General features: G+C 39.2%; 1 protein-coding gene across 1 annotated transcript in view; it reads right to left on the minus strand.

Annotated features, from left to right (window-relative positions):
* PRIM2 (DNA primase subunit 2) overlaps positions 1–15,098 on the minus strand; it is a 91,223-nt gene extending 76,125 nt beyond the window's left edge. Inside the window, exons 1-4 of the mRNA XM_059842672.1 lie at positions 14,836–15,098; positions 14,027–14,130; positions 13,629–13,708; positions 8,187–8,307 (exon numbers count right to left, since the gene is read on the minus strand). Coding sequence (XP_059698655.1) covers positions 8,187–8,307; positions 13,629–13,708; positions 14,027–14,130; positions 14,836–14,989 — 459 coding nt within the window. The 5' untranslated portion in view covers positions 14,990–15,098. The remainder of the gene's footprint in view (positions 1–8,186; positions 8,308–13,628; positions 13,709–14,026; positions 14,131–14,835) is intronic.
* Positions 15,099–15,818: the final 720 nt, after the last annotated feature.

Raw genomic sequence — 15,818 nt, forward strand, 5'->3', positions numbered from 1 at the left:
CTCCAGATAGTTTCTACTTTTCCCCATCCTGTTTGGGAAAGGAAGAAATATTATTTGATGGCCCTGAAATGAAAAGCCAGAAGAACATTCTGGATTAAACACCTGTTCCAAAATGGATAGTTATAGTCACAGCCCTTTAATGGTTAGGCATGATATTGAGTATTCTCTCAAATGTATCTGTCCTTAATAGGGACACAAACCAGTCTCCCTTCTCATTAACCCACATCTGACTTTAGGATCTTCTGTATCAAATAAAGGCAGTCATAAAACGTTTTCTCAGGAAGCTGAACTACGAATATTTATACAACTGCCCTACTACAAGACAAATGTTTTTGAAGAAAGCATAATAGTGATATCAGAAAGTCTCTCATAGGACTTCTCTGATCATAAAAATGGAAATTAAAGAAGTTTAATTTCTACTGCTTAAAGCAGCTAAAAAAGCACTTCAACTGCATCATCAAAGAGCTATTGTGGAAAAAAATTCCATCGCTAATGCATTTTGCTTTTTCCATTTCATTTTGCAGTTCTTATTCCTTCCACTCAAATGCCTGCAGATGAACTGAAGACCTTTAGCTCCCCCATCTGACTATTCCCATCTGCCATTCCTTCCCCATTACTATGATCCAAAGCATTTCTTAAAATACTGTGCTCTATAACAGCATCTAAAAATTAGGACATCTGATTCTGCAATAACTGGCTGTTACCCAAAAAATAAGGCATCTAAATTAGAAGTTATTTGAAAGGTCATAATATCTTTTAATTTTCAGGAGGCTATCCAGAATTAAAAAAGTTCAATTTAAACATGATTTTTTTCTGCTCTGTGGAGTGAAAACAGCAACACAGATGTATTCAAGATGAAATATACTACACTTAGAAGTTTTTTTCTTTTGCACAATGCAGAAAGATAATAGTGAACAGAAGCATTGCAGGAAATATAAATCCAATTACACAACATCCTTACACCACAGATTAAGACATGATAATGCCTCTTAATTTTCATTTCTCCTGGAAGCAACAAAGAGGTACTAACAGTCTGAAGATAAAGAAACCAGAACATGCAAAATGATGACCAGAATAACACCAAAAAATAATTTCAAAATTAAATTTTGCATTCTACTCCACTCTATATTCCAGTATCTAAGTTAAATTCCCAGAAAGGCGTAGCAACAAATCAAAGCATGCAATAGTACTTAGGAAAAAACACGAGACAAGCAGCAACGCACCTGTGTCAAAAAATCCCAAATGTGTTAAGCTGATTCACAGCCTTTATCACAGTGCACAGACCTCAGGGGCATAAAAAAACCAGGTGCCATAATGTGTCAAACACCCTTGAAGTCACCAGAATACACTTTCACATGGAAATGACCAAACAGTTCCAGTGAATCTTCGATAACCTCAGTTCAAAACCCATTGGAAAAGTCATGTGTAGAAGAATTGAACTCAAAAGTGAAGGATGTCTAAGGCCAAGTTCCACAACCAAACTAAAATTTAATACTTCAGTTCCTAACTTGTATATTAAAACACATACGAAAATGCCATGAGGCACTGCAAGAACTCTAGAGAATGGGAGCAGAGAAGAAAAATCTGATCTAAAAATTGAAGGCTGTAAAATGGCAAAGGACACTCACAGGATGACAAAATACCACACAAAGAAAGAATTAAAGAAGAAACAAGAAAGTATAATGACAGAAGGCAAGTACGAAGAGAAGGAAAAAAACATACAAACTTAACAGGAAAAAAGCCCTACCCTTCTCAACTAGTGGATAGAACAAGAAGAAACATGTTAGGTTTAACATTATTTTTAAAAAGTTAAAAGGAAAGTAAAGCAGCAGAATGATGACCGCCACTGTGAGACTTGAATATGCAGATGTGGGGAAATTTGCAAGCAAAGCTGTGACATTTTCACAGACAAGGCAAATGGAACTACTGTCATTTTCAAAATGGTGTTTAAAGTGTTGAAGGGAAAACAAAAAAAAAAACAAAACAAACAAAAAAAAAAAAACCAAAAAAAAAAAAAGAAAACCACTACACACACAGCACTTTGAAAGTAACCACAGAACATTTTGTCCACCTGAACAGAGTAGACCCTAAGACCATGCCCTGAGAGAGAAAGTGTGACTGCTGAACCTGAACAGGTTTTGTGGCAAGTTTTCACAAGAACCAAATGGAATGGACCCAGAAGTTCATTAGATGCTCCAAATCAGCATAAGATGTATCACAGACCTACAGCTGCAGATGCTAAAAGGACAAATCTTCCATTTGATGTCTAAGAACAAGTGGCAGGTCTTGGAGACTTAAAATTAAGTGAGGCAAAGCAGACAAAAGGCTAAAACTCAGACTGAGGGCTTCAAAGGAGATATTTCTGACCATGTCAAGAACAGCTTTGTAGTTGAAGTCGGAGTATCAGTCACCTGTAAAACCATTTATTTTATATAATTCCTTCATATCCTGAACTTACTTTGAGATTAAAATATTTTCTTCAATGACTACAAAATTTAAAATATTCACAAATTTCTGTTTAAATATCTTTAAATCTGTTAGTGCCTTTTACTGCCAGAAACTGTCAGGCATCATTGATGTAATTACTCATTTTTAGTAAGATTTTAATACTTTAATCTCCTAAATTGATGTAAATCTCAACTGCACACCTGTGTTTGCATATTCTCTTTGATGGGCTCTGTCACCTTAAATGTCAGCATTTACTCCTCTTGAGTCCTGCTTAAGGATTTCTGATGCTCCCTACATGACTGACTTTGCACATAGAATATTTAATATGCCTTGAGTGCTGAAAATTACATGCCATACATAAAAAGCTTTTGTATTTATCTAGATGATGAGAGTACTGTCTCTTAAACACCTTTATCCTTCTTTTTTTTAATATTTAAAGAATAAGACAAAAAACATTCTGAAACACCTTCAGAACCATTCCATTACTCTCCTTTTACTTTGATAGAAAACCAATCAATGCATCAGGGGAAAATACTCTTAAAGCACAGATTTATTCTTGCTTTCCTTCTACCCTCATCCCTTCTCAACATTTTATTCAGCATCATGCACTCTACCTCTCGCTCATGCTAGCACAAATTGATAGGTATAAACAATAATATTTCAGAGTACTGTAAGATTTTGAGCACCCAAGCAATGCTCCACTAGGCTGGGCAGCACCAGTCCAGGAATCTTCCACACTTGCCAGAGAAGAGACTGCCCAAAGCTGTTCCTACAAGTGATTATAACGCAATCTACATGTTAGTAGTTCAAAAAAGTATCTCAAATATAAACTCAAAACAACCTTCATTTTTTTTCCCCAAGAAATCCAGGTCCCAGAGGCTTCTTACAGAGTACTGAAGAGGGACTAGCCTAATCCAGTGCCAGCTTTGGAAAAACTTTCCAAGGAAGAACTTACGTAACCATCAAATTTCCATAATTTATATTAAATGTAGAGAGGCTTATTTTCACAAGCATTGTAAAAATTTTGAATTGTAATAATCCTGTGCACATTCAGACATATTCATCATACTGAAGTCATCATGTTTAGCTTGATTATCACAAACTTTGCAGCCTTTTTTCAAGCGAAGGGCATCTTTATAACCAGGTAAAACTCCCCAGAGCAGGCATTTACTAACTGTAATAAACACTGTGCCTCATATTTTGCTCCATCAGCAATACAAATGTCAGCCACTAGACATAAGAAATCCTATTAAAAAATTAAAACATTAGTTTTCCTTACATTCCATTTCTATTTTTATTTACATAAAGCTCTTGCTCTTTGAGTAAAAATTTCTTTAACCATGAGATGAGAGCTACTATCATATCAGACTCTCTAAAGCTGGCTATCACATTAAAAAGCTTCAAAAATCTGGTATTTTTTTCTTCTAGTTGTTAATAATTTCATTCCTATTTGCTAAATAAGATCTTTCTATCAAGTATTCAAAGACCTTAAGTACAGAAAGATCCTAACTTTGTAAGTATTATCCATAAGTGGGATTGAAGATTTCTTGATTCTATAAAGCAATAATTCTCAATCCACAGTTAAAAAAAAATGTCAGGAATTAGTCTGCAAAACCCTTGCAAAATATATATGCAAGTGTCACTTTCTCATGCATGTAAGCAAATAAGTAAAGGTGAGAGGTGCAGTTATTGAATTCTTAACCTTAGGTTCACTTTGTTGGTGCTGTAAAAGATGACAACTGTGACAAAACTGTACAAGATAATCTATTTATTCCTCCTCCCAATAAAAGAGGTGACTCTTTTAATAACTACTGAGAATCACTCCTTACAGTGGTTCTTAGAATTGTTAACATTGCTATGGCAGACTACACCAAGGTCAAGCTTTAGCAGCTGTGACCTTTCTCAGATTACACTTCTGAAACCAGAACCAGTATCTAGAAAATGCAAGGTACCTTTCTTCTGGTTAAAGAAATTTAACTACAAGTTTCTTAGTGCATCACAAGCAATTGAAAGATAGAATATCTATCCATTTACCCATACAGAAAATGGATTGTAACATCAGAACTTACTTTCTTTTCCTGAAGACCATCTTTTTTTTTCTAACAGGTAGAGAGCATAATGTTTGATTTCCGTCTTGTTTTATGCATAATAAGACATGAAAACATTTTAACTTCTAACAGGGAAGGAGGAGGAGAATAGTTCATCCTGATTTCCTTTTCAAAGGAAGTGTCTCCTTTTACAAATAGAACATTGAGAAAAATAATATTGCTTTTAGAGTGGCCTTACTTTTGTAGTGGCCTCTACATAGCTCCATAGCATTTAGATCTGTTTCAAATACATATGGAATTCCTTAGTAATATTCAAGTGTTTTATACATGATAGTGCAAGTAAGGATTAGTTTTACCTAAATTCCCATGAGAATTGGAAGCAGAGGGTGAAAGCAGAAGCAGAGAAGTAGATTTTCAATGAAATTATGCTTTTTTGCCTCAACAGGAGTAAGAAAGTAACACCTTCTTAATCAATTTGACATATTGACGGCACATTCAGTAGCACAGAATCAAGTCATATTCCTAGCTATTTCCAGCAACCTGCAAACATTAATTTATTCTTACAAGCCCAAATGCTGAAACTGTGACAGGAGAATATGAGGCTGGGGAATAAGCAACAAAAATACAGCTCCACCAACACACCTTTCACTGAAAGGTCTGTTGAACCACAGAATGGCATTTCTAATAGTCTCTCAAAGACACAGGAAAGCCTCTGTTACTCTTCACACTCCACAAATCCTATTTTATCAACATGCACTGACACCAGATATTTCAGTCCAGCAACACATCAGCCACATATCTTAGAATACTTGAGTTATTCTAATAAGCAGTATTTTAAGAGAAAGGCTTTCTCAGTGGAGTGATGATTGCACAATAATTTTTATTCACTCAAGTTTACAATGAGAGCTACAGGCAAAGCTGGAGTTTCCCAACAAAACAGTTCACAGCTGCAGTCCAAAATACTGTTAAAATCATTAATGAAGACACTGCAATAGACGTTTTCCTTTACTCAACTCAGATAAACAAAACGGCATGTAACAGCAGGAACTCTTTTGTAATATCCCTAAAACACCAACAATAGTTGTTTGTCTAAACAGATTTTGCATGTTCAAGGTTTTTCATCAAAAGAAATAGAATGAGTTTAAGTCAAAGGGGAAAAGTTTTGAATCTAAGTTATAATGATAAAACAACAACTGTGGAATGAGAGCATTCACAGAATTTTGGACAACATGTTCTGCATTCCCATAGCACATACTTAATGAGTAAAAATCAAATTGAATATTAAAAGAAAATAGGATAATTTACATGAATGTGCATGTATAAAGTCTAAGTTACAAGGAAGCTTATATAATTGTACATAATATCTTTTAAAATTATAAATAATAAATAATCCGTATATAAATATAAATAATCCTTAACCACAATTTGTAGCTACTGTATTTAACACCAGCCTCTGATTTTGTGTTATTTAAGCTAACTCATGGTCTTGGTTATACATCTATAGCTCCAGTAGCTCACATAACATGCACAAACAAGAAGAGTCAAAATGGTTTTTAGCATGCACAAACATTGCATGCCCCCATGGTGACAATAACACAGAAAGCTACATTTTTGAGCAATCCATAGAGGATTTTCATACTTGGATTATTAAATTTTAACTACAGCCTCAACAGCTATCATAAGCACTCACTGAATGCACTTATTTTTCTTTTCCATATAGTTTTCCAGAAGTCAGTGTTCACAAAAGGAACAATGCACAAAGTCCCCAGGTCACTGTAGTTTGCTGTAGTTTCTATAGCAAGAAGCCACATCTTAGTAGTTAGAAGACTGTAAAGGTTCTAGAGCAAAGTTTATGAATAAAAACATATTTTGACCACAATTGTTTTTCAATCAAAGTCAATAATGTGATGAGAACAGACTGCACATACAATTCACATAAGAATCAAATGCAGCCATTGCTTTTCTTATTACTGAAACATTAAGGGTGAATTATCACACAATTCACCAAGAAAGCAAGGTATTTTAAACATTAGTGTTATTTGGCCCAGATGGCCAGATAAGGCAGATAAGACCTTATCTGAAGAACACAAACTAGGGACCTGATAAGATGCATCTCAGACTCCTGAGACACTTGGATGATGTAGTTGCCAAGCCACTCCCCATGATATTTGATAAGTCATGGCAGTCAGAAGTCCCAGGTGAACAGAAAAAGGCAAACATTGTACCCATCTATAAAAACCTTAGAGAAAACCCTGTCAACTACCAACAAGTCAGCCTCACCTCTGTACCTGCAAAGATCATGGAACAAATCCTCCTAGAAGCTGTGCTAAGGCACATGGATAAGAGGAAAGTGATTTGGGACAGCCAGCATGGCTTTACCAAGGGCAAGTCCTGCCAGACCAAACGAGTGTCCTTCTATGATGGAGTGACTACATCAGCAGACAAGGGAGGGGCTACAAATGACATTTATCTGCATTTCTGTAAAGCTTTGACACAGTCCCCCACAACACCCATCTCTCCTAAGTGGAGAGAAATGGATGCAATGGGAGAACCATTAGATGCATAAGGAATTGGCTGGACATTTACATTCAAAGGGTAGCGGTCAATGGTCAACTAAAACACGGAAGTTTCAACTCTGCATGAGGAAGAACTTAATGCTGAGGGCTGCAGACCACTGGAACAGGCTGCCCAGAAAGGTTGGGGAGTCTCCCTCTCTAGAGACATTCAAAACTCACCTGGTTCCTGTGTAACCTGCTCTAGGTGACTCTGCCTTGGCAGGGTGATTGGCCTGGATGATCTCCAGAGGTCCCTTCCAACCCTAACAGTTCTGTGATCCTGCTCCTCTGCTTTACTCTGGTGAGACCCCACCTGCAGTGCTGCATCTAGCTCTGGGGTCCTCAGCACAGGAAAGACATGGCTCTGTTGGACTGAGTGCAGGGGAGGGATGACAGATGGATAGAACACCTCTTATGTTAGGAAAGGCTGGAAGAATTGGAATTGTTCAGCCTGGAAAAGAGAAGGCTTTGGGGTGACCTAATTGTGGCCTCGAGTACTTGAAGGAAGCCTACAAGAATGAGAGGGACTTTTCACAAGGGCCATGTGGTCACAGGACAAGGGGGGATGGATTCAAACTGAAGGAGAGTAGGTTTAGATTAGAAGTTTAGAGGAGGAAAAAATTCTTTAATGTGAGGGCAGTGATATCCTAGAATAGGCTGCCCAGAGGAGCCATGGATGTTCCATTGCTGGAAGTGTTCAAGGCAAGGTTGGATGGGACTCTGAGCAACCTGGTCTACTGGAAAGCGTCCCTGCCCACAGTAGGGAGTTGGAACTAGATGATATTTAAGGGTCCCTTCCAACCCAAACCATTCTATGACCTATGATCTAATCCACCCAAAATTTTGTTTCAAAAATACTCAACAGCTTTAGTAAACCTTGTTAACTTACCTGTGTAACTACACATTTTTTCAGCTGTGTTTGTAGACTGAAGCAGACTGAGCTTCTCTTGTAGCACAAAATTAGATCACTTAATCCTCACACACACTATTCCCCAAGTTTAGAAGTTCTGAGTGGTTAGGTTTTTTAAAACCAGAACTGCACTTTCTATTTTTTAAACGTGATTGCTAAAACTACCTTAATGAGAATTTAAAAACAACAGACATGTGCAACAAATACAGAAAGTAACACACTCACAGCTTCAAATGATAAGTTAACATGTTCCAGGAATTTCTGCATTAAACTTTCAGTTAGTTGACTGAAGCGATATCGGAAGAGATCCATTTCTTGTTGAAGAAACCAACGCCTGAGATCCTCACTGCAAAAAAAAAAAAAAATTTAAAAGAAATTCTGAATATTCTGAAGTTTTGCTTGAAAACTAGACCACAAACCTAGTGAACACAACAGTAATGCTGACTTTGGCATGTGACCCATACACACTGAGAAGCTTGGAAGTAAAGGCAGGGAACCTTCAGTGATGCACACTCAATCAGAAAAGACTTGTGGAGACACAATACTTTTTACTTGTTTTGGCTAAAAATAATGGTAGGTAACATTCTCCCTTGGTATTTAGAGGACAGGTTTTTTCTACAACATGGCACAATATTTCTTCATTGTACAATTAACATCACAACTAATGTAATGAGGCAAATACATTTTGAAGGCTACTTCTTTTAATTCTCACTTTTGGTGTATCTCCAGCTGAAGAAATATGCATACATCTCAGTAAATATAACAATAGTGCATTCTATTCTAGGCAACAAACAGCCTGGAAAGAGGCAAAATGAAAATATACAGCAATGAAGTTGGGTTTGGAACACAAATAGAACATTGAACTCTTGACAAAAGAGAAAAAGGGGTTTAGCAACTGAAGGTGAACAAGTAGAAGAACAAACAGGAACACGGGGACAGGAGTTAGAAGACAAAATAAAACAATACTGAAGCCAATCCAAGTACTTTAAGTATTCATGGAACTCTTCACATCTTAGTGCTCAGATTCCCAGGCATCAGCACATTACTCAAAGCAACAGCAAGTGGCTACCAGAGTGCCAGTAAAAAAAGCCACCCCACATGTGCAAGCACAGAATGCAGGTGATGCTGTATCTCACTAGCACAGAGCACTCTCTTAAACTGCCCTCTGAGAGCTACTCTGTGGGCCACTGCCCTTGGAATTCACAGAGCACAGAAATACTGCAGTCTTATATATGTTCTCTTTACAATATTTAAGCATCTTTTCCCATAGGGAATATGTGAATCACAGAGTTGTTTGTGGTTTTGTGGACAAAACCTCTGCTTGAAATATGGCTTGAAGAAAAGTAATTATTACATAAAACAGCCAGACAGAAAGGCTGTTAAGGTGCTTTGTAAAATATAATCCTGCAGACAGTCTCAGTGCTTGGGATGTAATAATAATCAGTGCAACTTAAAATGGAAGGTAATGTTTTAATGACTGATCTGCTGCAGTTCTTCTATGGCTATCTTGGACTGCAGTTAAATCCTGGGATGTGACAATTTTTCCATTTTCCTTGATTTACAGCACATTTGTTTTCCTATGGGGGGAACCAAACAAAACAACACCACACACATAAAAACAAACAAACAAATCACAAACATGATTATATATAATTTCTCTGGAGGCCAGCCAGTCTGCTGTTCCTTTTCTTCAGGAAACCAGATCCAAGGCTGTAATCCCACCTATCCACTTAAGTTACCATAACAAAAAAATACTATTTTATCTTTTATGCACACCAATGTGCTTCTTCCTACAGCTGACAAAATAGCTGACAAGCTGACCTCACACTACTGTATGTGTCCAGCAAATACTTTTAGAATGCTTTTCCTAGGATCATCATCATTAGGGCATTATTCATCACTTCTCAAGCCAAACCATATTTTATACTTATTATTCACATGAAAAAATTTGTACACTCTCATCTCAAACTCATACTAAGAAGTAATACTTATTATCAAAACCCTACACCTAACTGAAAAGCAGTGTCACTGACATTAGCTTCAGCAGCAGCTCGGTTAGTTAAGAGAGTAGCAGGTCACTGAAGTGTAGATGTTAAGAGTATCTCCTCATTTTTTGCCACTTAACTTTCTGGTGTGCAGATTACTTAGCAGTTTAAACCAGTTCATAGATTCCCAACTTTAAAAATAATATAAGAAAACAGCCTTTTTCATATAGGGAACAGCACTTGAGGGGCTGGGCTTGGAGTAGAAATACTCTTCACCCCAAGGAGGAGTAGGAAAAATCAGCATAATTGTTAGGAAGCATGAACAAAGACGTACTCTAGGGAAAGCATGCAAATGCTTGTAAATCTGGAATTTAAGATGAGTAGCTCCCATTCCACAATTAATACAAGAGCTCCAACTACTTCACAGTGATTTATGAAAACTCTGGGCATGGCCAGATCACTGCTTTTCTAGGCAACCAACACCAATGCATTACTCAGAGTTTATGTTTTAAAGACTAGACAGCAAGGGGAACATGGGTACAGATAACACACAAGAGGAAATGCTCGTCAACAAAGAGGGAGCTATTTTAGCAGAGAAGTCTTATTTATCATTTAGAAAAAAAATATCAGGGAGTAGTGGAGAGGCCTTGCTAAGTCTGAAATAGAATTTACGTCCTTGTTATGTGACACAGACGCAAATCAAACAAAAAAAACTTCTAAAAGGCACAAAAGTATGTTTTAAAGTTTTCTGGATAAAAGAGTTCTGCCATCAGAGTAGAGGTAAAATTTATTTCTTCCATCTTAAGACATTAAAGTAAAAATTATGCTCCTGTGACTTTCAAGGTTCTTCACAGCTGATCTGCTGAAGTGATGAGAGCTGCAGTAGACAAAAGCAAAAATGCACACTCCCATCCACATGCAAATAAAATTATCTTTACATCTGCATCTGCCATGATGGCAAATCAAACAAGATTATTCTGTTTCCTGGTCTTGACAGATCTAAGTGACATTAGCAGAGGTGTGAAAGAAAGAAGGGTATGAATGAGACTGTTCTCTTAATACTGTAAATACCCTGTCATACAGGAACAAGCTTTAAAGTCTTGGATTTCAGAAAGCAGAAGAAGCAAAGTCAAGAGATGATTACTACCTTACAAATTTAACTGACCAGAATGGTGGAGCATAACCAAAACAATCCAATTTACAAGTGAGGACTGATAGAGACTAGAAAAGAAAAATCGATATAAACTTTTACCCCTGGATGGCACTGTTGGCCAACTGAAAAAGCACTATCACAGGAAAATGCAAACACATGCACACACAGCTCTCTCAGGAACTGAATTCAACCTAGTTTGCAGTTATGTCTATTTAAGTGCACTTTTTCAATCACTCCTCTTTTCTTCTTCAACTACTTTCTTCTTCAACTTTCTTCAGTTAACCTAATGATTTGTGCCAAGCTTATTTTTCTGACCTAGTATGATAAAAACCTGAAGTACAGTATATTCTATTTGCCTCCCAATTTTATCTTTTGGGAACTTGCCAGTTGTGGACAACAGAAACATCCCCACAGTAGCTGCTTTTCAAGCGAGAATAGAGACCAACGGGCTACAGGCTCACCTCAGAGTTCTTAGAATGCTATTCCATGTTAGGAGTAAGCACTAAATCCACCTTCTCAAAGTACAAGTAGAAAGCCAAAAAGCTGATCAAAAGCTGCTTTATCAAAATGCAGCAAGTTCATATAAATGGGAACACAACGTGGCAACTGCAAGTTGTCTTAACAGCGTCCCAGAGCTCTATTCAAAACCCCTCCTCCAAAGATGCCTTTCCCCCCAGATTACAAAGCCAGGCTCCTTCCTGCTGATTCTGTGCCCCAAAACAGCTTGTATTCATTTCTGCACAGCAGCTCACCTCCATCAAGCTGCCCATTTCTGCCCTGCCTATAGTCTAATTTTTAAGATAGTTCCCTGAAACACAGGGTTTGAACAGTAGCTGCAATTTATTTACTAAGCAAGAACTTCAGTCAAATTCTCACCTTCCACAAGAGCAGAATTTTCATCATCTACCAAGACCCTTAAAGCATCTCACCTCCCACAAAAAAAAGTAATGGTCTAAATAATAATAAAATGCTCAAAGTAAAGTTTTGGCTTTGTAATTGACTATTCAAAATGCCACTAATACAAACCACTATGTTTTTAGGGCCCTTTTAGACCCCAGATTACTTCAAGGTACTACCTTTTAGGGGGGTTTTGGTAAACTTACAACACATGTAAAGAAAGATATTGTCAAAATCAACAGGACTAGTATGATTAAGGGAGTTTATAAAAATACAACAAACAGAGGCACTAGAAAGAAGACAATATTACACTTATTATTCACAATCACAAATTATACATGTAGAATGCAAAGGGATATCAGTTGCAATTCTGTTATTCAATCTTCTCCCTTCTTTCAGGATTTCCAGCTACACTATCAGAGTCACTGGAGTGAAGGCTGGTATTGATCTCTCACCCACAACCTGTTCCTCATGGTACTTGCATCATGGATCTAGCAGGCTCATTGATCACACACATTGACAAACTGCCTTCAGCACAGCCCAGATGTCTTTTGAAAGGACAACAGTATACGACATGAATGATCTGGAAGATTTCAGAGTGTTTAAAGTCACCCAGGGCCTGTCATGGTGAGGTTTCATCCATCTGGAGCAAGCTTTTGAGACCTTTGCTACTTCCTACTCTGATCAGATGTTCTGCAGCAGGAAGCCAAAGCCATTTCAAAGAAAAGCCCCAGCCATTCCAGCTCAATATCCCAGCATAGACCACAATCCCTCCTACTCAGTTTCCCTGCCTGTTTTTTCTTAAAAATCTGTATCCATGGAAGCACTTCAGTCATGTCAGCTATCACAGTATCATAATATGCATTCTATCACAGTCACTTTATTAAAATGAACTGTATTGCAGCCTTAAGTACAATTGAATCAACAATTCAAGGCACTTCACATCTGCCAGTTTTAATTCTAAAAAGACCACAGTGATAAGAAGACTTCACACAAATGTGTAACAAAATTACTTGCAGACATGAAGCACTGACAACCTCTAATTTCATCCAAAAACTATAGGCCAAACAAAAGAATGTGTTTTACAGGATCAACATTTTGCTTGAAATTTCACATAATAAAAAAAATGCAGTGCAACCAGCCACAGCAATGAATATGGACAAAAAGCACAGGCAGTAGATGAAACCTCAAACTCAGATGGTATTTTTAGTCTATCAGAAACAGTGCTCTCTATCCAGTAATATAAAGCCTATTTCAAAAGTCAGATCTTTGGTCAATTAGCATATACAGAAGTTAAACCATGCTATCAATCACTGCCTGACAAACAGTTAATACTGATGTGTGTTCATTTAGAAAAAAGCTACCAAGAGACTCAAATCAACTGCATGTGTTTAAAAGCCAAAAGTTCGTAAATATTTTAGTTATCACAAAATCCAGATCTTAATTGATTACACATATCCCTCTTCATCATAGATGAGATCAGATTCCTAGCAAAAAATCCTCTTTGAGCCTACCTCTCTTTAGTAGCCATGCAACTCTGAAGCATCTGTAATGTCTATAATAAAGCCATGCAGTATCTGTATACATTTAAAATTAATAACAAGAGTACAGCATAATCCAAAAAGTACTTACGACTGGCAGTAGGCAAGGCGGAGTATGAAATGAGAGATATGATCTTTTCTTCTTGCCTCATAATCATCCTCAGCCAAAGCCTGTAGAACATATTCTTATTATTTCTGAGAAATAAACTCTCCCAGATGAAAAAATTCACAATCAATTTACCACTGTTTTTAAGTGTGTTAATAGTCATCTTTGAGACAATAAATGCCAACTTATTGAGGAAGGGGGTTACCCTAAAGGAAGAAAAACTTCAACGAAAACCCCTCAAAGAAAAACTACACCTCTGACAAAGTGACAGAACTGCAGTTTTAGAAAGAGCATTTCATCAACTCTACTTTTATTCATTATTCTTGAATGGTATAAAGAAAAAAAAAAGTGCAAGAGCATTCCGCGTCTTGATCTTTACTTACTCTGTAGGGAAACTTCAGTTTCCGGAGCTCAGCCTCCAACTTAACTTTGTATGCATCAGAACTTCTTACATAGCTCACACCAAGATTTTCAATTACTTTAAGCACTGGGCAGAAGAAGAAAATGTCCATGTTAGAAACAACATGCTGAAATCAAACTAAACATATGACAGCTTAGGAAAGGCACAAACTGGGGTAAGGCCACAGGAATTACTTTTAATGGCATGAGGAGCAAAAGGGTGAGAAATAGGGAGGATGAAGTGTGGCCAGTGAGTCCTGAACAGCTGGCCCAATTCTGGGATCCATTCTGTCAGCAATGAAAAGGAGACAGTTAACTCTGATGGACCAGTTTCAGTTGAAATAGCGGTTTCAACTCTAATGGAAACTTTGATCCAGTGTTCAGGACTTCAGGGAGAACCATTGTGGCTGCCAGGCACAATGACCTGAAATGCAATACAGAGACATCAAATATGTCACAACTTCTATAGAATGTGAAACGCGCTCATAACCCCCCCCGTGTAAACCAAAACGACACAGTCCGACAGCTGCAATAAACGCTCATTGTGGAATCGGTCTCGGCTCTCCGAAACGCCCAAAGCAACGCGTTTTCCTTTAACGGGAGCTCGTGGCAGCACAAGCAGCCAGCCCAGCTCCGTCTGTGTCAGGCGAACAGAGCTTCCAGGCCTGCCAGAAATACACACAGCCATCACAGGAAGGATTCAGAGCATCAAGGGAGGGAAGGCACGGGAGGAAGGAGAAGGGAAAAGGAAGCAGGGGGGAGGAGGAAGGAGGGAGGGAGAGACGCTACTCACGCCTCAGGCGGTCGACAGCAAAGCTCTCAAACTCCACCAGGGAGATGCTTTCCGTGGGGGGCTCCAGGTAAAACTGCAGGCTATGAGGGTACTGCTCCCTCCGGTCTCCAGCCAGCCGCGCATGCCTCTGCCTCGCTCGACTGGAGAACTCCATGTCCCCCGCCCCGGGGCTGCCTCTGGCCCCGTCCCCACCACACGAACGCCACTCCCGCCGCTCCGCCCGACGCGACCCTGCGGGACCCCGACCCGCGCGCGCCCGGCCCCGCGCCCGACTTCCCGCGCTCCGCCGGCCCCGCCCACTTCCGCACGGGGCCGCGCCTCCTGGGCGCCCATTGGCTGCGGGCCGGGGCGGTGCTGGAAGCGCCCACACCCGGAATGGCGGTCCGGTCACGGGCAGCGCCCACACCCGGCAGGGCGGCCCCGGCATGAGCTGGGACATCCTGGCAGGTGTCCGCACCTGGCACGGACGCTTCCGGCACTAGCACAGTCTTCACTGTTCTACAGTTTTATAATTTTGTCACTTTTGCAAGAGAACTGCAGGATTTGCTGGTTTTGCCGCTGTGTTGGCGATTTTGCCGCAGCTGAGGGTATGTTGTTTTATACCCCTGCCACAAAATGCTACTTACCAATTTTTCCCTAAAAGTCGTTTAATGATTTTACAAGAAGTTCGGAGCGTAAACGGGTGGGAAATCACAACTGGCATACAGTTTGTTCCAACAGAGTGAGGAAAATCACTAGTTTAGGCTGCCAAGTTCCTAAGAGCAGTGAAAGGTTCATGGATGAGGACGAGGCCTGGTCCCGGGACACTCCGGGCGGTCTGACAGACCGCGCCGTTAACACACGCTGCCCCGAGCCCGCCTGGAACTGCAGCCGGCCTCTGCAGCCACAGATTAAACGCGGTGCTGAGCTCAGCCGAGCAGAGATAACCCACTCCACCTTCAAAGCCGGTGCCCACATCCACATTGCCCGCAGTGCATACTGCC

This window comes from Haemorhous mexicanus, chromosome 3, assembly GCF_027477595.1.
Source record: "Haemorhous mexicanus isolate bHaeMex1 chromosome 3, bHaeMex1.pri, whole genome shotgun sequence".
NCBI lineage: Eukaryota > Metazoa > Chordata > Aves > Passeriformes > Fringillidae > Haemorhous > Haemorhous mexicanus.